This window comes from Molossus molossus, unplaced genomic scaffold, assembly GCF_014108415.1.
Source record: "Molossus molossus isolate mMolMol1 unplaced genomic scaffold, mMolMol1.p scaffold_m16_p_18, whole genome shotgun sequence".
NCBI classification, from domain to species: domain Eukaryota; kingdom Metazoa; phylum Chordata; class Mammalia; order Chiroptera; family Molossidae; genus Molossus; species Molossus molossus.
Genome location: NW_023425353.1, coordinates 60,992,694 through 61,011,399, shown reverse-complemented (window position 1 = coordinate 61,011,399; position 18,706 = coordinate 60,992,694). Strand labels below are relative to the sequence as shown.

The window sequence follows — 18,706 nt, the reverse complement described above, 5'->3', positions numbered from 1 at the left end:
TTATGCAAAACCCAGTATTTAAACGAAGAGGGATGGAGCTGCAGTGGTGGAGGGAGCCCCTGGGGCACCCTGGGCATCCAAGGAGCAGAGTCGGGTCCCAGATCTCAAACAGAAAGCAGATTAGGGGTTCCTCATTAATGCTGCAACCTCATTAACGTCCAAACCACAGGGGGTGGGAGGAGTCTTTTTAGAAAGGCATCTGCAGGGTTCTAAGTTCCCTAATAAGATTATAATGCTTTGTATCTCATGTTGCCTTTAACTTTCAGAAAGAGTTACATCTTAAGGTTATAAACAATGTATGACAATATATACATTGTATATCATTTTTGGTTGGTTAGTATTACTAGTGTAAAAAAAGAAAAAGAAAGATCTTACAGTCTCCCCCAAATAGTTACTGTACCACTTCCAGCTTTGAAATTCTTATTCCAAATGTAACATCAAAACAGTTGCAGCCGCCACACTTTCTGGATCCTTCAGTGGCCGTTTAGTAGATGGACCCACGTAGAGCTGGAGCAGAAAAGGGACGAGGGAAATGACAGATGTCGAAGCAAGCCCCTCATAGGTGAAACTGCCATTTCAGAAAAGGGAAGAACGGCTAGGCCTGTAAAGAGAGGGGAGGGGACAGACGCTCTGAGTGTCAGTGCCTTGCTTGGCAGGTGGGCTGGCCTGGAGGTGGCATGAGTGTGGGTGAGCAGGAGCCAGACTGGTGTTTGACACCAGATGCCCTCTCCTTGCCCTCTCCGAGGTCGTGCAATGTCATCACAGGAGCTTTCCTTGCTCGTGAAACACTTCTGATGCTTAGAACTCAGGGTGGCTCCCCTGGCCCAGGCAGCCTGGGCTCAGAACCTTTATGTCGGTACCCCTCTCTCTCCTCTCCTCCCTCTTCCGATTTCACCACTTTGTCTTTCCCAGTTACAAGCACATTTTAATTCCTCACCCTGTGAACTCCTTCAGGATTCCTGAGGGATTGATTTCCTTTAAAACTGAGATCTGGGACAGTGTTGTCCCCAGAAGACGCTTACAGCTGAGCCATAGCTTGTTTCTTTTTGTCCTGGCTGCCGGGACGCTCAAAGCCGACCACTACACAATCACAGCAGGTGTGAACCCCCACGATCAGCACCTTCACCCCTCCATTCTTTGGACCTAATAATTTATTAGCTTCCTTCTAAGTTATCTCAAATCTTAGATTTGAGAAAAGGAGGACTATAAATCAATTCAATTTAACCACATTGCTAAGGAAAAGAAAAGACATCTGCCTGCCTGCCGCTGCCCCTCCCTCCCTTTCTCTTCCCGGTGAACTCCTGGCTGTACACAGACTCACGTGGCGCCTCAGACCTCTGCGGACCCCCATTCTTCTTCCAGCTGCCACATGCGTCTGTGGAACCATCAGGGCTCACTTCAGTGAGCAGGTGGTATTCCTTTTGGAGTCTCCCTTGGTGACATTACTGAGCACACGCTGTGTAGAATCAGGTGGCAAGTATTTACTGGGGCCAGAAGCATGGCGGCATGTCCGGCCTTCGGGAACACAGAAGAGGAATGGCACGAGGTCCTCCTGGCCAGGAGAAGGTATTGCCACGTTCCCCGTGCAAGGTCCGGGGACTTGCCTCGGGGTTCATTTGAGCAGGGTGCTTCCTTGTGCGTCAGGCAACTCCTCGTACCTGCCACTGAGCAACTTACAGATGCCAATCGACATCCCTTTCTGGCTCCAGAGGGGAGAGCCTACCAGTTGGGGATGACCTACCTCCTGCCTTTCTGCGAAAGCCATGGCTTTCCATTGTGTCCGTTTTCCATTTTCCTGTTACCCTGACACCCCGAAGCAGCCTTACTCCCCTAGGCCTGTCCCAGTCAGAGCTAGTGTGCTGATACAGTCGTTGGCAGGAGAATGACATTATGTCATCAAGGCACTAAAAAGTCTCTTCAAATCACTTAACAAAAATATCTGACAGCCCTGGCCAGTTTGGCTCAGCGGTTAGAGCGTCGGCCTGCGGTCCGGAGAGACCCGGGTTCGGTTCCCGCTAAGGGCGCGTACTTCGGTTGCAGTTTGTCCCCGGCCCTGGTTGGTCGTGCGGGTGGCAGCCACTCGATGTGTCCCTTCACGTCGATGTTTCTCTCTCTCTCTCTCTCCCTTCCTCTCTCTCCCTCCCAGTCTATCTGTACAAAAGATGGAAAAATATCCTTGGGTGAGGATAAAAAATATATATATATCTGACAAATATATGTTGCCTTCTGATAGAGGCATAGGTTCTAGACTTGGATTGTCTGGGTCTGAATGCAGTTATTAGCCACAGGATTTGGGGGATTTGCTTAACTTCTTTGCTTTAGTTACCTATAAAGTGAGGAATAGCATAGTCTCTACCTCGTAGGTTTATTGTCAGAGTTAACTGGCAAATACAGTAAAGGACTTGGAGCTGTGCCTGGTTCATAAGTGCTCAATAAATGTCTGTTGGATGCTCCTCATTGTTTAGCTTGAATTTATTGAATACATGCTCCATGCCAGGCCCTGGGCCATTCACTGGGCTGCAAGTTGAAAGACATTGTCCTCCAGGAATTTACAGTCATGTAGGAGAGATCAGGGTGTAATTAAACGATAGTTCTTACAAGACAGATACAAGCTAGCACAAAGGCCATGAGATGGGTTCTGCCGGGTGTGGCCTGGGGCCATTGGTAAGAAGGCAGAAGAGGCATCCTTGAGTGGGTGTTGGTTTGGGCGCAGGAGGCAAGGAGGTGCCTGGCAGGCTGGAGGGGAGGTGCTAAAGCAGGGTAGGGTCCCTGAGGGCAGTGCCTTTGGAAATGCCATGCAACCCACCGCAGGCCTGTCAGGAAGACAGACCGCAGGTTGGTGGCCCAGGGCTGGGTGGTGGTGGCCTTGCTTGAGCCCTGCCCAGGAGCTTGGACTCAGGCCAGGTGAAAGCTTTCAGGCAAGGAGAAGGAATGATCAGATTCGTGTTTTAGGAAGCAGATTCTCTAGTGTCTGGGGCACGTGAGAATGGGGCTCAAGCAGGCCATGACAGTGGTTCGGAGGGGAGAACATGGTTCAAGGCACAGTTGGGGCAAAATTAACCTGGCAGAGGAGGTGGGGGCGGGGGCCAAGGGTTAGAAGAGTTGGGGGTGACCACTGGATTTCTTCCTGGAACAGTTGGAGAGAAGGTGATGGGTTCGGTTCTAGTGTGTTGGATTTGGGAGGTTAGTGTTATTTGCTTTAATGCATTTTGAACAACCAGGTGGAATTATCTGTAGCTCCAAAAGAGGTGTAAGTTGGAGCTGGCAATTTGAGCATCGCTGGGTGGTGACAGGGGAATGTTGTCGGCGGGGCGGGGTGGGAGGGACACAGAACATACAGGGAAAGGGCCGGTAGAACCCTGAGGAACACCAGTGTCCAGGATGGGCAGGTTCTTGAGAGACAGGGAGAGGCGGAGATCCAGAGGGAGCCGGCAGCCAGGGAGAGGGTGACAGCGAGGAGGACCTTGTGTTCCTGGAGGGACCTGAGGGAGAAGAGAGTGAAGAATCAGCCTTTGGATTTGGCCATAGGGAGTTGGTTGCTGGGGGACCTGGTGAGAGCACCTCCCTGGTGTGGAGGTGACAGGTGCCAGAGAGCAGTGACTAAGGGGGGTTGAGAGGTGAGCGGAGACAGCAAGTGCATGTGGCTTCAGGTTGGTCTGTGAAGGGGACTTTGGGGCAGGGCTGGGCAGAGAGGACTATGAAGGGGGTTTACCCAGCAACCCCAACGAGCAGTGGAAGTGGGCAGGGGTCAAGGAAGTAGTGGAAGTTTGGGCAGCTCCCGAGGAGAATGGTTGATCGAGCCGTATTACTCCTCCCTCCCCTGGGCATGACCGGATTCCACATGAGACCAGGTCAATACTTGAGAAGCATGTGAACATTTTTATGGATCTATAGATTTTTTTAAATCCTTACCCGAGGATATTTTTCCATTTATCTTCAGACAGAGTGGGAGGGAGGGAGAAAAAACAAACATCAATATGAGAGAGACACATCGATTGGTTGCCTTCCGCAGGACCCCCGACCAGGGCCTGGGACGAACTACAACCCAGATACTACAACCGAGGTGCATGTCCTTGGCCGGAATCAAACCCTTGACTCATTGGTCCAAAGGCCGACACTCCATCTACTGAGCCAAACCAGCCAGGGCTGGACCTGTAGATGTTTTAAAGTGTTTTTAGCTTACTCTGTGCACAGAGAAAAGACTGGAAGAATGTACTTCAAAATGCTAATAGCACTTATCTTTGGGAGATAGTCAAAGAGTGGGTTTTCCCTTTTAATTTTCTCATCTGTATAGTTTTAAAAATCACGAACAAGTACTATTTGGAAATGAGGGGTCTGCCAGGCTGCAGCATGGAGGCTTCCAGACATCCCTGTGAGCTGTGTGAGAATGGAGGCGGGAGGGCGCTCGGGATGGGGGTGCACACTCCGCCAGGACCAGTGGCTCAGCAGGCCTGCGCTCCCTGCCTCTCCCCATCTGTCCCGATCGCCTGGAACAAATTCCTTCCTGTGAACTAGTAACAGGAAGTCCGAAATCCATGGAGATGAGCCCAAAAGAGCATATTCTTTTTTTTAAAAAAAGAAAAAAGACATCTGAGGCAGAGCCTGGCAGGTGCCCGTGTGACAGCCGCCTCCGTGTTGGGGCCCAGCTGGTGTCTGCTCTGAGAGAGGGTCAAGGGGCAGATGGGGTCTGACCTGGATGGGAATGAGGCTTCCAGGAGGGTTATGCAGATGGAGCCCCCGCGGAGGGGCCAACTTTTAGAAGGGCTGAGCTCTTACGTGTTGCCTCCCATCTCGCTGGAGTAGCAGGCTGGGAGGACACCACGTGCGCGCTCCCATAGCCCTTTGCAGCTAGGGATTTCCTCTCCTGGCCCTTCCTGCGGGCCTCCTGCTTCCCAGCAAGTTCTGTGGCTGGACCTTAAACTCTGGACATGGGGGCGGGGCAAACCCCAAGCTGGGCCTCCCTTCAGGAAAAGGTTCCTGCTGCTTGTCTCCCTGGGGGAACGATGTTCCCCAGTGCTTTTGCTCGGGACGTGTGACAGTAATGACTTCCGGTTACACTTGTGTGGCCTCAGGATCCATAAGGTCACACAATTGCCCAAACTCAATTACTTTTTATATTAAAGAGAATTAAAAGTAAGGCCCTCTGGGTTTAAATTTTTTTTTTCTTATTCTCTTTTTAATTATGCTCACTCAGTCTTTCAAGCCAGAGATTTCCACATACATCTCCATTTCACGTAATCGGTAGATTGTATCGTCACAGGACATTTCCGGGGTTTTTGTTCTGCTTTTTTACTTTCAATTTTATTTCGTATTGGTTTCAGGTATATAGCTTAGTGTTTTTGTTTTTGGGGTTTGTAGTACCCTCTCCTCTGCCTGGGCTAGTGTCCTTCGAAGGCCCCTTTAAAGTCTGCTCACCTGGGTGGTCTGGGCCCTGCCTTCCAGACCTGGCCCTGCCCTGGTGCCTCCAGCAGGGCCCTCAGCTGCCGCACAGCATTTTGGTTACAAACTTCAGGAAAGTTGGTCATATTCCTACTTTGGGTAGCTCCTTCCTGAGGTGTATATTTTTGCTTGTATGTTTAATAAGGTTGTTTTGTTGTTGTTTTTTTATTGCAAAAGCCACATGTTCATAATAGAACATTTGAGAAATATAGTCAAGCCCAGCCGGTGTGGCTCAGTGGTTGAGCGTCGACCCATGCCCCAAGAGGTTGCCGGTTTGATTCCCGGTCAGGGCACATGCCCAGGTTGTGGGCTAAACCCCCACTGAGGGGCATGCAGGAGGCGGCCATCGATGTTCTCTCTCATCGATGTTTCTGTCTCCCTCTCCCTCTCTCTTCTTCTCTCTCTAAAAATAAATAGAGAAAAATATCTTAAAATAAAAAAGAAATATAGTCAAATAAATAAGATGTTTCTGTGAGTCTACTATATGAGATAACCATTAATACTTTTGAATATATCTTTGTCTTTTTATATATGGATATGTAAAATCTTTACCAAAACAGGCTCATATTCTACATACTATTTGGAAATCTATGTTTTCCTTTAACAATCTGTTATAGGTGTTTTCTGTGTCAGTAGCTGTGGACTGTACTCTTATGGCATATTTCATGTAAAACTATTATTCTAAATAGCATTGTACGTACCATATAGTGCTTGCTGACCAACGTTTATTTGCTTTGAACTTTCTGTCGTAGGCTTTTCTGGCATCTGACTGCATTTTGCAGACCAGGTTTTTTTTCTACTTCTTTTTTCTCCCTCTTTATTGATTTTAGAGAGAGGAGTTGAGAGATAGAAACAATTGATGAGAGAGGACATGGATTGGCCACAACCTGGGCATGTGCCCTGACCGGGAATCGAACCGGCAACCTCTTGGTGTATGGGTTGATGCTCAACCACTGAGCCACACCAGCTGGGCTTTTTCTACTTCTATTTGAACTTTTAGAAAATCTTTAATGAAACACTTCAGACAGTTGAAAGGGTAAGGACGACACAACAAGCACCTATGTGTTCACCTTTTGGCGTTTCCTCGGGAAACTGTCAATAAGGATTCATCGTGCAGTGTAATTCCGAACAGAGTCCACCTGTTGGGATGAACGCTCCCGTCCCTGTGTGGCTCTACTTTGAAATTACTGTGTCCACTGGAATGTCAGCACTGGTGGAACCCCTGCCCCAACCCTGACGCCTTTCCTTATTCTTACAGGGCGCAGTGCCCAAAGGAAATGCCACTAAAGAATTCATCGAGAGTTTGCAGCTGAAGCCCGGCCAGGTGGTGTACAAGTGCCCCAAGTGCTGCAGCATCAAGCCCGACCGAGCGCACCACTGCAGGTATACACGTGCCACTGGGCGCGCACGCGCTCACACACACACACCTCCCCTCGGGGGCATCAGCAACTGGACTTCTGAATGTCCCTTGCTCTGGGCACCAAGTGCCCACTGCAAGTCTCCCTCCTGATCCCCTGAGCTTACTAAATGGGAAAGGGCATTTGGTTTGGGCTCAGGACACCTGTCTCAAGACTTGCTCTGCCACACCTGACGTAGGACGCAGGCCCTAGACTCTGACTTAGTTTCCAGATCTGTAAAGTCCAGGAGATTCCTGCTCTTCCTATGTCACAGCTTTATTCCTTTGGTCTGGACAACTGAGAAAAAGCTTTAGGAGACCATTCTGTGAATGTCTAGTACTTGACCCATTTAAGAGGTGGACCATTCTCTTAACTTTTACAGGGAAGTGAAGGGGTCATCCTTGGTTGAAGGCTTTTCTTTAAAAGAAACTTCAAGAGGTCATGACATGGTAGATTCAGCCCATAAACCATTTCCCCTTCTTGCCTGTGATGATTTTTCCCTTTTGGTTTTCAGATTTCTTTGACAACATCGAGCTAAAAATTGCACTTGACCATTACAAGGGAACTTTAATGCTAAATTACAGAAATACAAACATTCACTTGGTCCCTTTGTCAGACTGGGTGTTGGGGGGAGGTTTCGGAGGAGTGACCTGACTCCTGACGTCAGAGGTCATCTGTGCCAGTCTGAGGCTGTGAGCGACTGCAAGGGGGCATTTCTGTGTGGGTTTCACTGCCCACCTCTCAGGGGAGAGCGTCAGCCTCCAGCTCCCCGGCCCATGGTCAGCTGCTGAGCACCTGGTGTCCTGGGCACCTCAGCCCCGTCTCCTTGTCTTTTCGTCCTCACGCTCTCTCTTGGAGATGGCTTTGCTGGAGGGATGACTCCCTGAATGAGTACTAAGGCTCTAGCGGCGAGGTGGTGTCTCGCTCTCTCCGAGCCCTTGGCTGCCACTGCTGCCCGGCGTGCTCCTCACAGCCACCACCTCACCCGTCCCGGGCCGATCCAAGGGAGAGCTTCCTGCACGCTCGTACACATCCTGTGGGCTCGAGGGAGGGTGCCTGTGTGCCGCCCACTCCTGGCACAGGAACTGTGCTGGCGCCTGCTCCTTTGGGGTGGCTCCTGGTGGCGCATGCCGTCGGGGACCCGCAGTTTTGGATGAACAGAGTCGGGTTCATGCCTGCTGGAGCCAAGACGCTGCTGCCTGGCCAGAGGAAGCTGTCGGTCTTGCCTGCTGGGGAGGTGCTTGCACCCAGCTCTTCAGCTCCTCTCCTTCAGGCGGGCCCATGGAATGGACAGCTCCCTGCACTCTGGGTGCTGGCAGCCACCACACACTGCCCGAACCTGGGCCTGCGGGTGTTCTTCCAGCCTAGCCTGCGCCGTGGGCCTTCCCCTAAGGAGAGGCATGCTCGAACCCCAGGGAGCTGTTTATGGTGAAGTGGACAGCCTAGGTGTTAAGTTTATGCATTAGGTTCTTGCACAGGGAGGTGGAGACCTCTGACCTTGGCAAAGGCCACCCCCTCCTAACCTTCCCCACAACCCTCACAAACATACCCTGAGGCTGAGACGGTCATGGACTGCTTAGGGCATCTGCCAGATTCTTGTTTTGTCTTTCTCGTGGTTATGATTACTGATAAAGTTTCTGTAGCTCTAGAATTGTTTTTAAAGCATTCTCTGTATATACATTGTCTCAACCGTGAGAGACATCAGGGCTAATTCTGCAGAGCTGGTTTGGAGAAGCTAGGTTTCTTGGCCCAGAGCCCAAATGGAGTTCTGAGAGCACAGTACTCTCTCCACTACCTCACCCAGAATTGTCTCTGAGCGGGACCAGGACGTGGCAGATGCCTTTTTTGCTTACACTTTTAATCATAGCGAAGAAATGTGAGACGAAAACACGACTTGGCAGCACTTGGGACCTCTGGCTGTGTCCTTTTCTCGTTCCTGCTGGGGCAGCCCGGTCTGCCTCGGGGAAGCCCTATCCAGGCTCGCTCCTCCCCGTCCGCCAAGTCAGAGCCTGCACTCGGCCGACGCTTGCTAAGTGGGGCCCTGGACCTGGCTCTGGGCTGTAGTGGTGGATTAGACATGGCAGGGCAGGTACACTTGTCCACTGTGGTGCCATTTGGTGAATGCCACTGTAGGGAGCGACGCGGGGATGTCACGGACATGCTTTGTCTCCATGTGGGCCATCACCCAGAGAGGGCAAGAGAACCTCAGCCAGCTCCTCTGGGGCCAAGTGCCAAGGAAGGGCTTGGCAGGGTGTGGGCAGTCACCACCCTGGGCCCAGAGGGTCCTTCCCTGACCCACTTAAGGACCCACCTCCAGGCCCCAGCCCGAGCCATTCAGGCTGGGTGTTCTATGAGCTGTGGGGTGTCAGCCTCTACACAGTGCCTTCAGCCACCAGCGTGAATGGACCCCCCACACTCAACATGCGCCACCGCCTGGCCCAGGAGCCTGCTTCTGCACAACTCACTCCGTAAGCCAGAGGAAGGGGTGCCATCTGGGCACTCCGCATCTTTGCAAACAGCAGACTCGCACTCTGGACCAAGTTTTGCAGCTCTCAGTGGGCTGGACTCACTTTCCCTGCGCCCCGAGGGACAAGTAGTTTCCTGACGGGCCGCCAGCTGACAATGGCCCCTGTGACAGCGCTCCCAGCGCGCCCGGGCTCTTCCGAGGCTGGGAGAGCAAAGGCTGGGTTTGCTGGCAGAGCTGGCGTCGGCTCCTGGGCAGCTTCCAGGGCTGTCCGGCCAGTGGCACCTCTGCCAAGCAAACAGGCCGCAGAGCACCACTTGAACCTCTTGAAATAAGTGCGACGGAAGAGAAGCCGCTCAAGAGGCTAGAGCAGGGGGTGGGCCCCTCAGGAGTTTCTTCCCGACAGGGAGGGGCTGAGACACCCCAGAACTGATTGTCCCGCGAAGGTCATGCAAGAAATGGGCTCATGTGGTGGCTCCGTGGAGGGGACTTGGGGCCTGCTGGCTGAGGCCCAGGGTGCAGGGAACATCACTCTTAGCGTCCCCTTGTCTCTGGTCCCAGGAACAGGTGTTACCAACTGAAGTGCAAGATGGGCAGAAGTGGGTTTACAGTCGTAATACACATGATATGAGAATAAACTCACATACTCATAACTGTAAACCTACTTTTGCCCACCTCATCTATCATTCATGTGTGTGTTTTTTAAATCCTCACTCAAGGATATCTTTTATTAATTTTTTTTCCTTTTTTTTCCAGGGAGAGAGAGGAGCGAGAGAAGCATTAATGAGAGAGAGAGGCATCAATCGGTTGCCTCCCATACATGCCTCGACGGGGAATTAAACCCACTGCCTTTTGGTGTGCGGGACGATGCTCCAACTAGCTGAGCCACCTGGCCAGGGCTCGTGTATATTTTAAATTAGTGACACATATACAAAGAGAGATCAGGTCATGGGGTTGCCGGTACCTGACTTGCCTCCCTTTCTCACCCTGCCCCCCTGGCCCCAGGGACACTCTGGAGCACAGACCACTCAGAAGGAGAGTCTACTGTGAGGCCACTGACACTGACACTGAGACCACAGGGGTCTCTCCCACGCGCCCCCTGCCCTGTCAGCCAGACCAGCGCTCGGCCGGCACCCTTTGAACCCATGCAGCCCTTCTCCTGTAAGCAGGGCCTGAGGCCAACCCTGCAGGGTCCACGTGCACAACCCACTGTGCACTGTAAGAACCTGAGATAAGTTCATTATAGAAACTAGTGCAAAGAAAAGCTGGTGTGAACTAAGGGACTTTCAAAAAAGAAATGTCATTGTATTATTTCTGAGCTTGTATTGATAGTATTTCCAACTATTTTGAACAAATGCCCCCAAGATGAATGTGAAGAAGCCTCCTTGAATGAATTGAAAAGAACACAGTTTCCATGTCCCCATCTATTGGCAAGTGGGTCTTTCTAATGGCTTTGGGGGACAGTTGCTTTCAAGCCTCGTTGGCCTTGCGCTCGTTTCACATTCTCACTTCGAATTGTCCAAAGGGTAGGGAGGGTGTTTGCCACCAAATAAGCTTGAAACTTTCCAAAAATGATCCCAATAACAAGTTAGTAATTTGCACATTTTTTGCTGTTGTTAATCCTCACCGGAGGATATTTTTTCCATTGAATTTTAGAAAGCATGGGAAGGAGGGGGAGAGACAGACACAGACAGACAAATATCCATGTGAGAGAGACATCAATTGGTTGCCTCCTGCACTCTCCCCATCCAGCGCCAGGGATCGAACCTGCAACCCAGGTACGTGTCCTTGACCGGGAATCGAACCCACGACCCTTCAGTGCATGAGCCAACACTGTCCACTGAGCCACATGGGCCAGGGCAGTAATTTGCAGATTCATTAGATCATCACATCAGCACTTAAGCTCAAATGACTTTGGTGCTTTTTTGGCAAAGTAGATGTTATCTTAGAGCTGAAAGTTCCTTAGAGGTGGGGCTTCTGCTGCCCTGAGACATTCTGCACGTGACCCAGCTCGCAGCGCTTCTGGCTTTCCTTTGCTGCAGCCACCGTCCCTGGAGCCTCTGCTGAGAAGCTGCACCCCACCCGCTGGGTTTTTGTCTTTCTGGGGAATTGGGAGCAGCTGCTTTCCGTTTCCCATCTCATCCTGTCAAGGTTTTGAAGCTGCTGCTTCATTCTATCCTAGTAAACCACATTCTCAGCTCCGTGTCACGTCAAGAGAGCAGCCACTCAGTGCTGTCCCATTTTTATGTATAACAAGAGGCCTTGGAGAATGACTGCGATCCTGGGGTCCTGACTGCCGTCCGGCCCCTTGCAGCACACACCTAGCAGAAGGCCACTGTGAGGAGTGGAGCCAGAGCGAGTCTGTGTTCCCCGTGGGCCCTCCTGCCACTGCAGGGCACCCCTAACAGTCTGCCTTGTGGGCTGTTTCAGTGTTTGTAAGCGGTGCATTCGGAAGATGGACCACCACTGTCCCTGGGTCAATAACTGTGTGGGCGAGAACAACCAGAAGTACTTCGTCCTGTTTACAGTAAGTCCCCTTCCCATTCCGCCCCACAGCACTTAGTCCCCAAATTCCCAGCTCACGGTGTGCTCTGCTGCTCTAGAATAGTACTGCTGCCATGCAGGCCTTGCTGCCCGCTCTCCTGGCTCAGCAGGGCCCGCCTGTTCCACGCCCTTCGCTCGAACACCTAGAAAATGACTCGGGTTGAGTAGCTGTGAGCGAGGGCCGTGTCCTGGGTTTGCAGTCTCAGTGTCCACTCTGAGTAGCTAAAGGAGGCTCTCCTCAGCTGCAGGTGGGTGGGGTGTGTTCAGTGTGCCGGAAGGGCCGTTGGCAGACAGCACCTTGATTTCTCAAGTGAGAAGCAGCAGCAGGCCTGCAGCACCCCGAGGGAGCCCCGCCCACCTGGAGCCCAGGTCACACCTGGTGACGGGCACTTGTCTCTGTTCTTGTCCACACACTCCCAGTGAATGGCTGCTCACCTCAGACCCGGGGCTGGGGGCGGGGGGCCAGTGCGGGGATCGCCGCGTTCCTGTGTGGCCCGGCTCCTGGTCGTTCCTCATCCTGAGTGCTGGTGCGTGGGAGGTCTGAGCGCCCCTTTCCCGAGAGCCTGCGCAGCCAGGAGGTTCTCACAGTGACCGCACGCTTTCCCGTTTCAGATGTACATAGCTCTCATTTCCTTGCATGCCCTCATCATGGTGGGAATCCACTTTCTGCGTTGCTTTGAAGAAGATTGGACAAGTGAGTGAACCAGGGCTCTCCTCCCGCTGGGGGTGGTGGGGCATGTGACACGAGTGGGTGGGCTCTTTGTTTCCGCTGTGGTGTGCCAGGGCCACCCTCAACTTAGTAGATCTGCAAACCTGTGTCCAGGGAAGGAAAAGCAGCCCCCTGACGTCAGTTCCACAGTAGAGAAGTGAGTGGGGCAGACCCTCTCGCCTGAGTGCCCCAGGGAAGGCAAGCCCCGGGGAGAGGGCAGGCCTCCAGGGAGGGCAGGTCCCCGGGAGAGGGCAGGCCTCCAGGGAGGGCAGGCCCCCAGGGAGGGCAGGCCCCGGGGAGAGGGCAGGCCCCCAGGGAGGACAGGCCCCGGGGACAGGGCAGGCCTCCAGGGAGGACAGGCCCCCTGGGAGAGGGCAGGCCCCGGGGAGAGGGCAGGCCCCCAGGGAGGACAGGCCCCGGGGAGAGGGCAGGCCCCCAGGAAGGGCAGGCCCCGGGGAGGGCAGGCCCCCGGGGAGAGGGCAGGCCTCCAGGGAGAGGGCAGGCCCCCAGGGAGGACAGGCCCCGGGGAGAGGGCAGGCCCCCAGGGAGGACAGGCCCCGGGAAGAGGGCAGGCCCCGGAAGAGGGCAGGCCCCGGGGAGAGGGCAGGCCCCGGGGAGAGGGCAGGCCTCCAGGGAGAGGGCAGGCCCCCAGGGAGGGCTGGCCCCGCAGAGAGGGCAGGCCCCGGGGGAGAGGGCAGGCCCCCCCGGGGAGGAGGTGAGCCCCGGGCGAGGGGGTGAGGCCCAGAGAGAACTTCTGTCCCCATCTCCTTAAGCAAAGCACTTCATTCAAAGGTCACTTCCAGTCTTGCAGAAATTCATTTTTAACTTCCTGGTTGGGATATGGAGATTTGTTTTAATTTGTTTGCCTTTTGTGGTGTTTTTTTAACTGCCTGATTACCAATTTACATTAAGATTGTAGACAAATTCTTCCTGCTTTAGAAGTACCCCATTTAAACGTGTAAATACCAAGGAAGGAACTCCAACCGGAAAATTACATAAATTCTGAGGGAAAATATAGATGCTGAAAAAGATAAATAAATGAAATGTAAAAGGAGAATAAAAATAAGAAATTTTTAATAGATGCTGAAGGATTTAAGAGAGGCCGCCTGCTGGGCTAGATCCCTCACACACATGATCTGAGACAAACAACCTATTTCTACTGTTTCTCCCCTCGATGGGCCCATTTTCCACTTCCCTGTCCTGTAGAACACTCTTCCTGTACGCGCGGGCTGCTTAGGCGTCTTGGCTGCGGTTTCTCAGACCTCGTGAGGCTGTCAAAGGGACAGTGTCTCTAGCTCCCGACCACATAAGAGGCTCCCCCCACCTCCTGTGTTCACGGTTTGCACCTGCCCCCTTTATTCTCCCCGGCCCTAAGCCCGCTACAGTGGAGGGAGGTGAGACCAGAAAAGGGGCAAGGACTCACCTCGGGTCACACCGCAGGTCAGCATGGGCTTGCAGGGGCCAGGAGAGAGAAGGTGCCTGCTGTGGCCAGCTGGCTCCGCGGAGACTTGCAGCCTGGGGACTGACTAGCTCAATGAGGCAGGTGTCCTGAGAGGGCACTCCTGTGGCGCTTGGCTCACACCGGCTCAAGCCCAGCAGTCACGCTGCCCCCAGTGAGCTTCACATCCCAAAGCTCCCCAGTGACCCTCCAGACCTGCCCTCTCTCATTCCTGAGCAGAGAGGGTAAAGGAATGCCCAGAACGCTCACAGCCACACCAGGGGACTGAGGCCCCTCCACCTGGGTCACCTGCAGTGTGCTCTGAGGACGTCAGGGTCTCCCTGTGGTGTCGTCAGGCCTTCGTGCCTCCGCCCTGAGCCCTTTTCTGGTTCCTTTCATGTGCCAGGCACTGTGCCCGGCTCTGGGACAGACATCGTGCTGGTGGGGGAAGGAACAGTGAGCACGGACTGGTGCATGTGAGGGAGGGGAGGCCCTGGCAGGGGCCCAGCCCATTGAGGAGGGCTTCCGTATGGGGTGTTGGTGCAGCCAGGTGTGGGCAGAAGGATCCTCACCAGGTCCTGGAGGCCAGAGACATATGGCACCCAGGAGGACCGATCTGCAGGACTTCAGGCAGAATGGCAGCCCTGGGGGCAATGGGCGGCAGCCGCAGCCCTGAGCCCCACGTGCCCCTTGTTTTCAGAATGCAGCTACTTCTCGCCGCCCACCACGGTGATCCTCCTCATCCTGCTGTGCTTTGAGGGGCTGCTCTTCCTCATTTTCACGTCGGTGATGTTTGGAACCCAGGTGCACTCCATCTGCACAGATGAGACGGTAAGCAGATGGCCTGCCCACCACCTGGGGTTGGGGGTGGCCCCAGGGCAGGTAGTGCTGGGAGGGCTGCTTGTGGGCCATACCCGGTGAGCAGGCACATTCCCGTTCGCAGTGACACTGATCCTCGTGCACACGAATCCTTCCCCTTTGGGGCTGGTAGGGCAAGTCACACCAGGAACGGGCCAGCAGCCTTGGTGATGGGTTCCCTTCGTCACAGGTCCTTCCATCCTCCCGTGATGGTTCTGTCTGTGCACTGCTCTGTACCAGGCACTCTGCTGGGTACTGAGACACCTGCCATCCGGGGGCCACAGGCCTGGAGATGGAGTGGTGGACAAAGGATTCTGTAACCCAGATGATAAGGGCAGAGTCAGCCTCCCAGAGGAGGTGACTTCATGGCTAGGTCCTGTGGACAATCAGGAGACAGCCCTGCCTTGAGCCCCTGGAGCAGTGGGCAGCAAGTTCTCGTCTGGCCTCTGGGTCACCTCTGCTTGGCCCAGCTCTGGTCCTGTCCATTACTTCTCCCTGGCCCTGCCTTCCACCTGCTCACAGCGTCTCCTCCAGGAGCCTCGAAGCTGCTGGGCTAGAGCCCACTCCCCTGGCGCCACTGCCACTGCCTTCCAACCTTCCTGAGGTGTCCAGGAGCCTCAAGATGGTTGACCCATGGCTGTGATATGGGCATCTCTTCTCTTTTTGGCTTTGAGGTCTCCTGTAAGGGGCCCAGAAGGGAGAGGTAGAGTCGTGAGGTCACGAGTCCATCCTGGCTTCCCAGTATCTCCTCAGGTGGCATCTCTCAGTAGGGCCCCTGTTGGGGGGCTGCAGGCCACCCATAGTCAGCCTTGGATGGAGGCTCAGCTGAGGACAGAGCTGCTGAGGCCATTCCCAGCTGCCAAGGCACCACCTTTGCACCTGTGGAAGTTTCTGATGATTTAGAAGGTTGGGGGGCTCTCAGCAACATTTTCTTTTATAAGAAATACTGCAAAAGAGTATCTATAGAAATAGTAGCCAGTGGCAGATCCAGCTGTGAATCCATGCAGTAAACATGACCAGCTTCTCTGTGGACAGCATCAGGGAGCCCAAGGTGACTGTCCGGCCCCACCTGCTCGCCTGCTGTTGGGGTGCTGCCAGGCCACACAGGCCATAGTCTTGGGGGGGGGGGGACTCCTATGGCCCTGGCCCTAGCAGTTCTGCCCCTGGAGGAATCCTTGGAAAGGAAAGAAGAAAGGAAGGGAGGGCCCCACAACTCATGGGAATCAGGGTCTTCCCCTCACCGCTCCTTCCCAGGTCCCTAGGTTGAGTGCCGCAGGCCCGGCTGTCCCCTAAGCCCCCCCCCCGCTGCTCCCCCCCCCCCCATCACAGTCCCTGGCACAGACCCCAGACCACTGCTTCTCTCCGGTCCTCTGGCAGGGCACGCGCTCTGGCCCCGCCCACTGACCAACTTTCTCCGCAGCCCCCACTTTTCCTGTGAGACTTTGGGGCATGAAGGCTCTGTGACAGTTGTCGAGGTGGCCTGGGGTCACACTTCTCCCCACAAGAGCCCTGGGAAGGCTTTTGCTGTGACTGAGGCTGACTGGTGCCTCTGCGGCCCTCTGACCTGTACTAACCCTCTCCTTCCTTCTCTGGTGACTTTCCCCTGGCCGGGTCTGTCCCTCCTCTTCCACCTTCTCGGCTGTGCTTCCTGGCCCTCCAGGCTGGCGGGTCTGACCGCGCCAGAGCTGCCTTTGACTCGCTCCTACTTTTTTGTCTGCAAAGTGGTCTTGCTAACTTCACACTTCCTGTGAACCAACCCCAAATGAGCAGCCCTCATTGGCTGACAGCGCCAGCTCAGGCTTCGGAGCCAAAGCCTTCAGGGCACTGCCGCGCCCGCGCCCGCGCCGGCATGCCACACCCACACCCGACAGGCCACGCCTACACCAGCAGGCCGCTCCCACGCCGGCAGGCCACGCCTACACCAGCAGGCCGCTCCCACGCCGGCAGGCCACGCCTACACCCAGCAGGCCGCTCCCACGCCGGCAGGCCACGCCTACACCCAGCAGGCCGCTCCCACGCCGGCAGGCCACGCCCACACCCAACAGGCCGCTCCCACGCCGGCAGGCCACGCCCACACCCAGCAGGCCGCTCCCACGCCGGCAGGCCACGCCTACACCCAGCAGGCCGCTCCCACGCCGGCAGGCCACGCCCACGCTCGGCCCAGCACCTGGGGAGCCGCCCGCGATCAGCCGCTGACCGCGCACGCCTCGGCGGACTAGGGGCCTAGGTGCTTGTTGATTTGCTCATTTTCCCGCCCTTCCTGGAGGGACTTAAAAATATCTGCCACCCCCCAAAAAAGTATGATTTTTTAAAAAACACTTTTTGTGGGAGAAAGGGAGGAAAATGTATGACGTAGTTAGCTGTACGGCTTTAAAAAGGAAGCGCGTCTTCGGCTCACCTCGGGCTAACGGACCTCCCTCCCCTGACCCGCAGCCCCGAAGCGCTTGACTGAAGTGTGGTTGTTCTTGTTTTCAGGGAATAGAGCAATTGAAAAAGGAAGAGAGAAGATGGGCTAAAAAAACAAAATGGATGAACATGAAAGCCGTTTTCGGCCACCCCTTCTCTCTAGCCTGGGCCAGCCCCTTTGCCACGCCAGACCAAGGGAAGGCAGACCCGTCCCAGTACGTGGTCTAGGGACCCTGCCCGGCGTTGCCATGACACACAGCACAGCCCAGCGCCGGTCCGTTCTCGCCAGTGTCCAAACGAGAAAGCTAAACAGCTCCAAAACCTTTTTTACGTCTCAAGTAAAATGGCCGAGCGTTGCAGAGAAAAACATGTCCCCATGTTATATTTTTAGAAGATCATCCTTTCTATTTTTTGGCAACCGAAGCTGCTCTTCTTTTTCCTTTTACAAATCACTTCTCTGGCCTCTGGTTTCCTCTCTGCTGTCTGTCTGGCATGACTAACGTGGAGGGCCTGTCCCCCGGCCACACCCTCTCCTACTAACTGAGCCGCCTGCGGGGGAGCGGGGCTGTGACCGCCCGCCCAGGAGGCAGTGGCGGTGCGCCGAAGATGGATGCTCCCCGTGGCACAGAGGGGCAGAGCCTCCCCGCTGTGGACATGGTTTGCCTCCTGATCCAGGAAATCAATCGCCTGCCTTGTACTTGGTATGGGTCGGGGTGTGTGGAGTGACTGGGGGTGGGGCGGGGTATGAAAGGGGTCTTATTTGTATTCTGAGTCACCAGTTAAATTCCCTCTGATCATTTGGAAGAGTGTGAAGGAAAGAAGTCTTTCCGGTTCAAAATGCCTTACACAATCAAAAGAAAAAAGTGATGCAGTTTCAGGCTCCACTTTCCTCTGTCAGTCTGCTTAGGCTCTCGCCCCTCCCTGCCTCCTGGCCCGGTTCGGTTCAGCAGCCGCAGCCCCACCATCAACCCTCTCTTCGTTTTGTAAGTTGCCAAAGCAGGTGCACTTTCTGACATTTAGACCCATAAATGTGCACGTACCCATGTCTGTATTCTGACCTGGGAGACTGTCGCCCTGGCCTGGGGCTGACCATGATGTAAGGGTGACATTCCAGCCCCTTGACTTGGCAGAGTTGGTGGGTGGCCGTCCCTCACTGGAGTGAGCAGGTCCACCTCAGCCTGTGGTGCTGGGTCTGGACAGCCTTTCCCTTGGAGGCACTTCCTGTTTCGAGTCTCATTTGCAAGAGGAAGGCCTGAATGGAGACTGTGGGGTTGGTGAGGAGACAGTGCTGGTCACATGCAAAGCTCAGAAATCTGAACACTGATCATCTGAATTCTTACACATGGATTTGTTTTTTTTAAGCAGTGGACAGAAACCTTTTTTAGCTCTTGCTTGGGGTGGGGTGGGGGTGGGGGTAGATTTATTAAATCCAGCTGTGGATATGGGAGACT

The 18,706-nt window shown here is 54.3% G+C and overlaps 1 protein-coding gene across 7 annotated transcripts in view; it reads left to right on the top strand.

Annotated features, from left to right (window-relative positions):
- ZDHHC3 (zinc finger DHHC-type palmitoyltransferase 3) overlaps positions 1–18,706 on the top strand; it is a 44,409-nt gene that overhangs the window by 18,697 nt on the left and 7,006 nt on the right. For 5 of the 7 annotated variants that reach the window (XM_036266695.1, XM_036266696.1, XM_036266694.1 and 2 more), the window contains exons 3-6: positions 6,698–6,822; positions 11,731–11,827; positions 12,457–12,538; positions 14,692–14,822. In XM_036266695.1, the coding sequence (XP_036122588.1) occupies positions 6,698–6,822; positions 11,731–11,827; positions 12,457–12,538; positions 14,692–14,822 (435 nt within the window). Of the gene's footprint in view, positions 1–6,697; positions 6,823–11,730; positions 11,828–12,456; positions 12,539–14,691; positions 14,823–17,324; positions 17,957–18,706 lie in introns of those variants that run through there. The other 2 variants (XM_036266700.1, XM_036266701.1) reach the window with 2 other exon arrangements.